The sequence below is a fragment of the Adelges cooleyi genome, unplaced genomic scaffold (assembly GCF_023614345.1).
Source record: "Adelges cooleyi isolate 19-005CV unplaced genomic scaffold, UGA_ACOO_1.1 ACOO_flye_CR_arks_rails_tigmint_CR_PRNA_9, whole genome shotgun sequence".
NCBI classification, from domain to species: Eukaryota; Metazoa; Arthropoda; class Insecta; order Hemiptera; family Adelgidae; genus Adelges; species Adelges cooleyi.
This window is the reverse complement of record NW_026096579.1, coordinates 927,851-939,100: the sequence shown is the minus strand read 5'-3', so window position 1 is coordinate 939,100 and position 11,250 is coordinate 927,851. Positions and strand designations below refer to the sequence as shown.

At 30.0% G+C, this 11,250-nt stretch overlaps 1 protein-coding gene across 3 annotated transcripts; it reads left to right on the top strand.

Annotated features, from left to right (window-relative positions):
• The first annotated feature begins 542 nt into the window (after positions 1 to 542).
• On the top strand, positions 543 to 10,952 carry LOC126846444 (uncharacterized). Of its 3 annotated transcripts, XM_050585838.1 has the most exons (15): positions 543 to 910; positions 1,003 to 1,122; positions 1,289 to 1,345; positions 4,840 to 4,940; positions 5,158 to 5,184; positions 6,079 to 6,105; positions 6,940 to 6,987; positions 7,332 to 7,361; positions 7,817 to 7,849; positions 8,659 to 8,688; positions 8,808 to 8,843; positions 9,151 to 9,216; positions 9,609 to 9,632; positions 10,190 to 10,273; positions 10,558 to 10,951. In XM_050585838.1, the coding sequence occupies exons 4-15, from the start codon at positions 4,853 to 4,855 to the stop codon at positions 10,884 to 10,886; spliced, it is 822 nt and encodes a 273-aa protein (XP_050441795.1). In that variant the 5' UTR covers positions 543 to 910; positions 1,003 to 1,122; positions 1,289 to 1,345; positions 4,840 to 4,852; the 3' UTR covers positions 10,887 to 10,951. The 3 variants fall into 3 exon arrangements, with proteins under 3 accessions (XP_050441795.1, XP_050441793.1, XP_050441796.1); XM_050585836.1 differs by lacking the exon at positions 543 to 910 and having other exon boundaries at positions 917 to 1,122; XM_050585839.1 differs by lacking the exons at positions 543 to 910; positions 6,940 to 6,987 and having other exon boundaries at positions 917 to 1,122; positions 10,558 to 10,952.
• Positions 10,953 to 11,250: the final 298 nt, after the last annotated feature.

The window sequence follows — 11,250 nt, the reverse complement described above, 5'->3', positions numbered from 1 at the left end:
TTGCGGACAGTAGACAAAGCATTCAAATTAAAACATGGTTAATAGTTTTCTGTTCTATTTGTCCAACGCATACTTTTGAAAATGTATTATGTTTGAATATTACTTTTAATGACCAATATAACGATAAAACAAAGCTAAAATATTGGCCTACCAAGTAATGATAAAATACAATTGTATAAATAGCTTTAATTAAATTGTTCATTATTTTACTGTTTATAACCACAAGCATTTTCTCTGCGATGACGCATAGTTTAAAAAAAGTTATTTTAAAGCATGAGTACTTTGCGACAATGTAAAATTATAGCCTATAGGACCCGATGACTTTATACATAGAGTACATACAATTAATTACTACTGTCAAAGCTGAAACCCCCTCCAAAAAAATGTTCATAAATAGTAATGGGAATACAAAACCCTTTATTGGTTAAATAAGCCTAGTATCACTCGGGTTTATCCAATAAGAAGACTTTGACTTTTATTATATACTTTATTAATCCAAAAATAATTTGTTTTTTAAATAGTCTTATAAGTTGTAGCATAACATATTTAACATGGTATATAATATATATGTTCAGGTTTTAACGGTACAAATATACTTATATGTATGTACAAAGTGTAAGTATAGTACTAATTATATAAGTATAATATTGCCTATTGGTACCGTTGAAAGCTGAACAACGCGAAACACACAAAATTGTTTGTCTATGACTCGAACGTCATTAGTTATTTAAACAGCAAATTGCATGAAAATCCTAATAATACATTTTGAAGTTATTTATATATATTTAGACATAATAAACGATTACTTTGTTGGTTTATTGCATTTTGTTTAACAACGCGTCTGGAAAAAAAAGATTCTATTGGACGGTATTTTTGTTATTTAAAAACGGATTCTCAAAGTTCGGCGCGTGTAAGTACATGGCAGGGGTGTTATGTATATATATATAACCCACGGGCCACGTGTATTAAAACCATATTACTTATACTATTGATTTATAATAGAAATTAATTGAGTAAAATCCAAGACAGTGGACTCAAGGCACGGTGAGTGTATTCGACGGAGCACATTAGAACTACAACAGTAGAGTTCTTCAGGAATAATTACGAGTATTATAACTGAGAGTAAGTAATTTCATCTTAAATCGCTCATTTTGGTAAATATTTAAACTGAATTATGTTATTTTTTCCTAAATAACCAAATTCTTATTTATGATCGAGCCCACTCAATTATTATTAAAAGGCCCCTATGTGATTTTTATTGAACACTAAAAATGTTTTCTTTCTACAGACAGGAACGTCACCATAACTAAGACGGTACTAAAATTGTCGACAATTATTCCAACAGGTAATTTCTTATATCATTGAATGAATTTTATCCAAATTTTTTTTTTTCAATAATCTCAGAAGGTATGACATGTTTCTTTGTTGTAAAACGACAGTCTTTTAATAAAAAGATTATTATTTTCGATTATGAGTCTTTGTGGTTGGTAAACGGTATTGGGAACGTGCAGTCTAAAATAAATAAGAAGTAGACAATATGCAGGCATACGCATGGTCCACGTTTATTCAGGTGTTTTTTAGTTAAAATATTAAATTTCAATAAAAAAAACTACAGCCGATGCCAGCGATTAAAAAAAACCTATGAGGAATGAAATAAAACAAGTTGCATATCACTGTAGTTATTTTTTTTTTTTGACAATACGAAGCAAAACCGTAATATTGAAAAACGAAAACTGCATACGATTGTTACGACAAACGCAATTAAAATTGAAATTATTAAGAAATTGTACAATCTAAATCATTAGGTTAAGAATAATTGCAAAGGTCTCACTCATTGGTGATGCATACCAAAAACTAGAACTTCTGTATAGCATAGGTACTTGTGATCATTTAAATGCTACGACGTTTAAAACCAATGACGACTATATTTTATACTAACTATTTAAATTCGAAACCCGAGAAAAAATGATTATTCAACGATAATAAATATAATATACTACATAACCCTTTATCGGTGTAATAGATGGCATATTTACACGTTGTTTTTTTTTACTCTAATCTTATAAGTAATAACGTGTTATTAAAAATAGCATTTACTATTACATTGTAAACTGCTTACGTGTAGAAAAACAAAACATTAACAATTACTCGAATCCGAGACGATTGTAATGTACCGTTGCTGCAACTACTGTACTATTTTCTACGGACGAACTTGCTCCGTTAGCCACCGTTTAGTGTAATTCAAAATTAATGATAGTTTGTCCCGTATCCGCGTTAAAACGAAAACCCAGTCGGAACAAATGTTCGTTCACGTAGAGGATGTAACGGTTAATTTTATTTAAGTAATACACGTAGCCGAATGTTCTGGGATTTCGACTTTCGTGTTCGTTCATCAATTCTTCGACATCGAACTTTTTGTAGTCTGGTCGACAGAAAGCGGGGTCAAAACGTCCTGCAAACGACCGTTCAGTGTTTTCAATATCTCCACGTAACTTAGGCCGTCGCGTAGCACAGCAGAGGATTCCACTGTGCTTGGTCGAGCGAGGAGATATCGGTTCCTCAACGGGGTCTGGTGAAATTCATCTAATCCAATATTGTCACCGACGACGGAATGCGCACATCGCCTGGGACATAGTGTACATACCCTTCCGGATACCCTCGTTAAGGCCTCTCCAGCAATTACCACTGTGGTCGTGACCTTCTAGCGACAAATGATTGCACTCGCCGACAATGTAAACCGCCAACGAGAGTGACCAACAGAATCTTATCCCGTAATCGCATCCCATCATCGGAGAAATCTTCGGAGCATCTTTTTCCTTGCCCCGGGTCTAGCATTTGGATTCGGTAAACGACTGTATCCAACCGTTTTCATCGGGAAATAGAATCAAACCACACCCCTCGCCATTATTTATATTCATCAAGAACACCGTCGATCAGGTCGTATTGATCTACTGTCGGCGTGGGATCCGCCGTCTTCGTTCCATTATTTGAGCGTGTAACGGTAAACACAATCAATACCGAAATTATTAAACCGCTGTACATTCCGAATCGTTTGGATCTAAGATTTACAATCGTATCGAAAGGCGTCGCTGCTTACGGTAGGTTATGCCAAAAACTAGAATGTCTAAATATTATACGAGGTCTGTACCCTGTAGTAGGCGCGACTGAATTTATTACAAGCTAAACTCACGAAATTGTTTGTTCACGACGTATGCTAAATGTCGAAAAATTTTAAATTAGATACTTTATTTACATGAAATTGTATTAATAAATTTAAAGTAATCGACATCTCGTTGGACGTGAAAATCAAATAATATTGTTTGTACTTTTTTTTAATAACTCGTCATGTTGGTTCACGCATGGCAAACGTGGTGTATTTTGGAAAATGGCGTGGACATTTTTTAACTTTGAAGTCATCACACTTGGGCAGGGGCATAGTGGGGCCAGAGTGGGATGGATTGGGAAAAGTTATATACCGCACCCACTTCCTGCCCCCCCCACCCCGCCAGTCTATCTGCCTCTTTTTGCAGCTGTCAGCGGTTTTCTTCAGCTACGACCCTTGGCCGGCAACCGTATGACTGATTTTCATTGCTGCTATAAATAGTTACTTGTTGTATTTTCGGCTGTCTCCGGTAGTACACGTGTACGGTACCAATCGCATGTTATTATTGATGATTTTTTTAGTGGTAAAATACTGAGCAGACATAAAATTGAAACTACAGAAAATAAGTATACTTTGTTAAACTATTAATACCATCGCAACTGTCGAGAACAAATAATGAAACAAAACTTGGTAAAACTCATACATCTACTACCAACAAAAACTATACAAATTAGTTACAAGGAAAATCATCTCTAATGGCCGAGCGTGTCTACTGATATTTTCAGAAAAAACTGTCTCATAAATTATGTACACGGCTAAAGAAAATTAATTTGTTCAAAATAATAAATAATAATAGTGGTTTTATATTAAAAAAATGACTGTCTTTTAATATTTCACACGACGATTATTGTTCATTTCAGTAACGTATACGAATCCGAAGACACGACCAGCTAACAGGTAATATGAGTAGTTAAACTGTTAAAAGAAAGAAGAATTTATATTTAAAAAAAATAGCTTTTAAATACTCTAGTAAGAAATATTAACTCAAACCAGGGTTTTGCAATCGAACTAATCGAAACCTGCATGCACACTTAATACACAAAATGTATGATCCGATTAAAAATAATATTTAAAAACAAACTTTTGGCTAAAAATACACATTTTTAACTACAATCTTTTTATCACGGTCTGAGTCAAACTGCTAAATTAACGTTATAAAACTGACGTGGTTCAATTGGACTGAGAGTAAAAATAATATGGACGAGTATGGTCGTTGATCCAAAATGTACTCATCGTTCGATTGATTTAAGCTACTTAAATGTAAATCGAGTTTGTTAACTTGAATTTATGACATTCCTTGATAAAAATTTTTAAAAAATTTTCATTTCCTGTCAATATCTTGGGCTAATAATTAACTCTTACTTAACACGCCCTACTTATAGAGTTTGAAATTCAAGTATACAATGTTATCGGATAGGAACAAATTTCGGATAGACTTTTTTTAAGAACAATATCCGGAAACAATCATATCCGACCCACTACATTTTTTTTCTATTTTCTGCCTCCTGCGTGGAATCCATGGAAAATAATATTATTATTTTTTATGTGATTGTCTATGTTACAATTCTAGAATATTCGGGACATCACTTTGTTGCAATTTTGTGAAATTAATATTTTATACATTTAACTAGGTACCTATTACTGTTAAAATTGACATAACGCTGTTTTTTTTTTAGATATCGATTGAAAATGGCTATCAATAAGCTACAATGGTTATGCTTGTTTGTGTTAACTATTTGCGTTGTTATAAGCGATATAAAATGCTTAACGCGAAAAGGTATACTTATTTTACTACAATTAAAATTTTTTTTATTTATTAATCCAATCATGTTTTGATATTATAATATAATTTATGCAAGCGTTAATTTATAATATTTTTATGTAAGTTTAAGTATCAGGTACAATATTAAATTCGCTGATTATCATTAACTGTATTTTATACTTCTCGTGTTAATTTTATATTTTACAAACTTATGATATTGTAATTTTTCTAGAATGCCGCCAATATATTCTCCGTACCAGTGAGTTAATTTTTTTTTTAAGTCTTTTGGGCAGTTTGTAACGTTACGATAGAATATTATGTAACTGAAAAACAATTAAATTATACCATTATCTAATTATGTATTGAATATTTTTTCTTCTCATTTTCTCATCCATATATTTTTTGTATAGCAAGTTTAAATTGTGTCAATGTATAGTATGATCTTACACGTTAGATAAAACAACTTATTGTCATCTATAAATCCCTATTATTAAATTTCCTCATTTTGGTATTTATAAATTATAATGATTAACCGGTCGTAACTAGAAGTTAATCAGTTCTTGGCTGGTTTGTTATGCGATGAGTATATAGGTATGTTAATCTCTCGTTATAAATAAATTACTGGTTACATGCTAGCTAGTTTATTAAATCCTACAGATTAGATTTTGATCTCATCAAATTCAAACATTTGTGAAATGGTAAAAAAAATGTGGTTCTTGTCATCAGCTTAACTATTTAATAACAATAATACTCTTCAAATGACCTCCTTTAAATTCAAACAAATTAAATAAACAATTGTTAGATAAAAATCCAACCTGTAATTTTTCAATACCATTTTCTGAAGACGGTATTAAGTATAAACAAACGTTCAACAATAATTTCGTTAAACATCAGCATGTCCAAATTGTGGTGGCCACTAAATAAACATTGGAAAAACGTGTGGGCAAATTTGATTATTATTGATCAAAAATGTTTAAAAACTAATAACACAATATCGCCTTTATATGGCAATTACAGTTTTATTTTTTTCGTGTGTTTTAAGACTTTTTGAAAGAGATTTTATCGTTTTCAATCATAATATCCCAAAAATCTTTGAAGGTCGCTTCGACCTCACTGTATATTGTTAATTATGTAAAATTCGTTTTGTTTTTAGACCATATGATTTCGCTATTAAATGACGGTGAGTGTTTGTATAATTCAAATTTAATATAATATAATTATCAATAATATAATATCGTCTTCTTCACTGGCATTTACAACTCTATTAGAGTTTTTGCCGCCATCACTACATCCCTCCATGTCTCTCGATCTTGCACAATTTCCTTCCATTCTTGCACTCCCAGGGCTTTAAGGTCCTCTTCTACTACGTCTAGCCACCTCTTCCTCGGTCTGCCTCGAGGCGTTTCCCCTTCCGGTTTCCATTCCGATTGCTGCAACTACAGAGGTTAGTATCTCTGTTAAATAAGGCGTATAAAGTGTTTTCTAAGGTGTTATTGAGTCGGTTAATACCATGCGCAGAAGAGTGCATAGGAGAATATCAATGCGGTTTCCGCAAAGGGAAATCAACAGTGGAACAACTATCGATAATTGGACAAATTATTGAGAAAAAATATGAATACCGTCAAGATTTTTGGCAGATATTTGTGGACTTTAGAAAAGCGCACGATAGCATACGTAGAGAGAGGCCCCTATTTATTTGTGACTTTTAATAAGTGGTAAAATTATGGCAATATTTAACATAATATGGGATTTTATTGGATTTCGACTACTTAGTTTAGTTTGCATTCACGTTAAGGTGTCGTGTTTAACGTATACACATTTTGTCATTATTTAAATAGTCATTTTGGTGGTGAAAAGTGACTTTACTACCATTATAAATACATAATACACCCTTGTTAAAATACCACGAACATCTTCAGGCTCCTCTAAACTTATAGACTATCAGTGCTCTGCCTATCTCCTCTAAATGTTTAGTTATATATTAAATACAAGTTTTTTTGTACTTTGATTTCAGATCAAAAATACGAACTAGTTGAATATCTCTTACGTGAATTCGATTATGGTATTATTATTCATATATTATTATTTTGTATTTAAGTAAAGTCATCTATACAATATGATATCATGTAGGGTATTGATTTGCCATTGGTTACCGAATATTTATGTTGTTCTATAAATATATTAATCCGATAATAATATTTACTTGGCTACTAATATTTTACACATAAATTGGTATTTAAGAGCAAAATAATCAATGCCTTTACCACGTTGCGTACAATATCATTACATTGAATAGGTAGTTATATAATATAATGTAATTAAAAATATGATGTCAAAGGAATCGTTAAATTTGTAATGGTTTTGCTAAACGTTTACACAATACTAATTACTTGTATTTTATTTCAGAGGGAATAATGGAATTTATAAACCCGCCAGGTAAACTATAATATTATGTTCATACTATCAGGTGATATTGTTTTTTTCGTTAAGTTGAGGTTTTTTATTTTTATTTTTTTGTAATTATGTTTTTTTTTAAGTCGTGGATACTTCAATTATGTATCAGACGTCAACATTTTTTGTGAATTTTCTCTAGCGCTAACGTTTATTTGAATTTATTTTATTTTATCATTTCTGTTCAGTCATAACTACAAATCTATTCAGAGGACGGCATATTTCCGTAATTTTAAATGTTAATGCTAGAGAAACCGTAAATTGTTTTCATTCTAAATGTTCAATAAATATGGTAAACTGATACATTTTTTATCAAAATTAATTTACTACGATAAATATAATAGGCGTTTTTAAATTAAAATGTTGATAAAAGTGTATTTCATCGAACGCTTAAATAAATAGGGGATGTGGCACCTCATTTAATATAATATCTTTTTCAGATAATGCGTATCTTGAAGAAGTGGATGCAAGCGGTAATTTTTCAAATAATAACTAAATTTACTTGTAATATATTTTTGTGATATTAATTCTTTCTAAAATTTAAAGTTGGTTAATTTTATTTACTGAACTCATAAAGAAGTTTTAAATAGTTAATTATTTAAAAAAATCATGATTGTGAACATTGTTTCAACTAAATAACGGGTTTAACGTTAAAAAAAAGTTTCTAATAAAAATGTTATTATTTTAATGTTGAATTTTTTTTTTTTTAAAGTCAAGTTAAAAAAAAATTATTATTAACTTTTAAAGAACAAGTATAATGTATAAATTTCAATAATCGGGCATCATCCCATCCTTTTATCTTCTTTCTATTTGGTTTAGTTGTATAATAATTAAACACTTGTTGAGTTATTACGTTCAGATAATTCATATAAGACTTGTAACTTGTTACAAAATTTAAACGCTATAAACTGACAAAAAAAATAAATATTAATTGGAAACTGGTTATCGGTGGCCAGTCATTTTTTTCATTCAATTATTATTACTTGAATGAGTGGTATATTATTATTATTTTTGATTTAAGTAAAATCGTCTTTACAATAAAATATCCAGGGTATTGATTTGTCATTGGTTACCGAATATTTTCGTTGTACTATAAAATAAAACCGATGATATTTACTTGGCTACTATTATTTCATACATAAATCGGTATTTAACAGCAAAATAATTAATCAATGCCTTTTATAGGTAATTAACAATACATTTTTATTTGTTCATTAAACCTTCAGGCAACATGCACTAGAGTTTTTTTTTTAACAAGCAAATTATTTGTATTTTATTTCAGAGAGAATAGCGGGATTTATTTTCCCGCCAGGTAAACTATACATTTTATACCATAAGGTTGAATAATTATCAGTTCGATAAAAGTGCCTTTTATCCAACGCTTAAATAAACAGCGCAGTGGCGCCTCTTTTAATAAAACATATTTTTTAGGGACCGAGGAGTTGATACGACGCGTGAATGAAAACGGTAATTTTTAAAATAATAATCAATAAAAACTAAATTAAAGAAGATTTTTTTCAACGATTTAAAATTAACTGATTTTATTTTACAGAACTTTAAAAAAAAAAAAACATAAGTTTTTAAATAGTTCATACTTTAAAAATATCATGATTGAAAACAAAAATGATCAAATGATTTTCTTTTCAGTAGTCGTATTAAAAAATATAATTGTTACCTAAAACAATAATTGATTAACAGTGATAATAAATAGGTAGACCGAGAAATTTTACATGTAATAACACAATTTAATGGGAATATAATATTTTGATTTTAGATCCAATATATCGTACAATATACAACAACGAACGGGCAATTCAACGAGAATTAGTAAGAATCCTAGGTAACTGTTTGTTTATTGTGTCTGTTAGAAAATAGTAGTCAATACTTTTAACGTTTAAAGACTTTAGGTTACTCATACTGCCGTTCTACAGTTTCTATTGAAAGTGGTATTATTCCAGTAAATCATGATTTTATTATAATACCCATCGACTTTTCTAAACCTTAAACAACTGTTCTTTTAGTAGCTACAAATACCAAGATTTTTTGTTGTCTCACACAATAATTACTAAAATCCTTATTAATATTTATAACCTAAATGATATTTTTTTTTAATTTTGTAATGCCATAAAAGCTTGATTGGATTTATATATGACTAAAACAATAACTTAAATGACATATATTTATATACATTTATTAAATTCTTAGTTGTAAATGTATTTTTTTTTTTTACAGGGTTTGAAAGACCTCGTTTTACTGGTAAGTATAACATGCTATATTTTGTAATTGGTACTATTCAAGTATATAAGTCAAGACTCCAGTACCTACTGTGTACTATAGGAATGGAAATAATATCCGGATTTATTATATATACATTTTACAATACACTGGGATCTTCGGATTCTAACTTTAGATCTTAAGATTAAATTCTTGTGTTAAATAAACGCTGGTCCGTTTACGTTTGATAATGGTAATAAACAACTTTTATTAAAACATGTAAAGAAATGATTATATCTGAAAAGCCAGATATAATCTGTTGAATTAGAATTTCAGTATCATCTCTACTGTGTACACAATAAAATATGGTCCATACAGGTATTTCAAAAAATTATTTACTCAAGAACAATGAAGGTAATATTTGCGAAAATATTATAGTTGGACAATGTACCTAAAAATAGACTTTAGACTAAATTAATAATGTTTAATTTAAATAGCTAAAACTTCTTATCTAGCAAAGGTATATGAAAGGTATAACGTTAATTATAAAAATTAAACTAAAGATATTGTCATTTATAATCTTATGTATAATATTATAGGCAGTAGTTCCTATAACACAGCAGTGATGAAGCGAAGATATCTTTTAAATTCAACATTCCATTATATTCTTAATGACAGATTGAGTAAGCATTTTTATGATATTTATTGCTACATTGAAAATGTCATTAAACTGAAATTTGGCGTTTAACTTATTCTATGAGTAATTAGTATGTATAAATACAAACAAAAAGTGTTAAGTATATATTTGAAAAAAAAACTTTAAATAAGTAGAACAATGTACTTTTTGAAAAATAATATGAACTTATTCCCAGAGTAACTGTTTTTAATTTCTTATTGTTTCTCGTCGTAAATGTATATAGTATTAAACGACTTTTTTTTTCTATTAAATTATGTTGTATGGTTTCAGAAAACGTTAAAATGTGTGCGAACAACGAAAGCATGAAATGTGCATTGGTCGGGCTAATCAAACGTACACTAAACTATCCATTAAAAAATAAATATGAATGTACTGATAACGGCAATTGCGTTATAACTGTTCGCGAATTTATTTCGGGTCCTGGTCGATCAATGCGTTTCAAAATACCAATACGAGAGAAGACATATCGAGATCACTTCGACACCAATCAAACATGTTATAAAACATTATTCTTAGACCCATCGAGTCGAGTACTCAAAGATTGGGATAATTCCAGAATAGAAGAAATAGTAGAATCACCCCCCTCGGACGAGGAGTAAATTTAATTGCATATTAACGTTGCTTGTATTTTTGATAAAATCGTTGTTTTAATTACTAAATGGTTCATATCAATAGATTTTTACAAACTAATAAGCTATTACAATCAATACTCTCGTTTTTTAGTCATTATATCATACAATAGCAAAACACCAGCACAGCAAAGACTGTTCAAGTACAGGGAAAATCACCGTTTCGACTACCACACACGGACACTTATATTGTCATACCCGTTTTCAGCTCACCACCATCTTCTGGATCGACCTTGTATCAGTTTATAAACTGTGGAGTTTACCAGTGTTTTTGATGTAAAGTATATCAAGCTTAATAGGTCTCTTAACCAAAACCTGTCAAAAAACACCCCCA

Excerpts from the sequence above, each read along its gene's own strand:
- LOC126846444 (XM_050585838.1), top strand. The coding sequence starts at position 4,853 with ATGGCTATCAATAAGCTACAATGGTTATGCTTGTTTGTGTTAACTATT. Across the intron at positions 6,106-6,939 it reads GATTTCGCTATTAAATGACG|ATCAAAAATACGAACTAGTT; the intron begins GTGAGTGTTTGT and ends CTTTGATTTCAG. Across the intron at positions 8,689-8,807 it reads GGGATTTATTTTCCCGCCAG|GGACCGAGGAGTTGATACGA; the intron begins GTAAACTATACA and ends CATATTTTTTAG.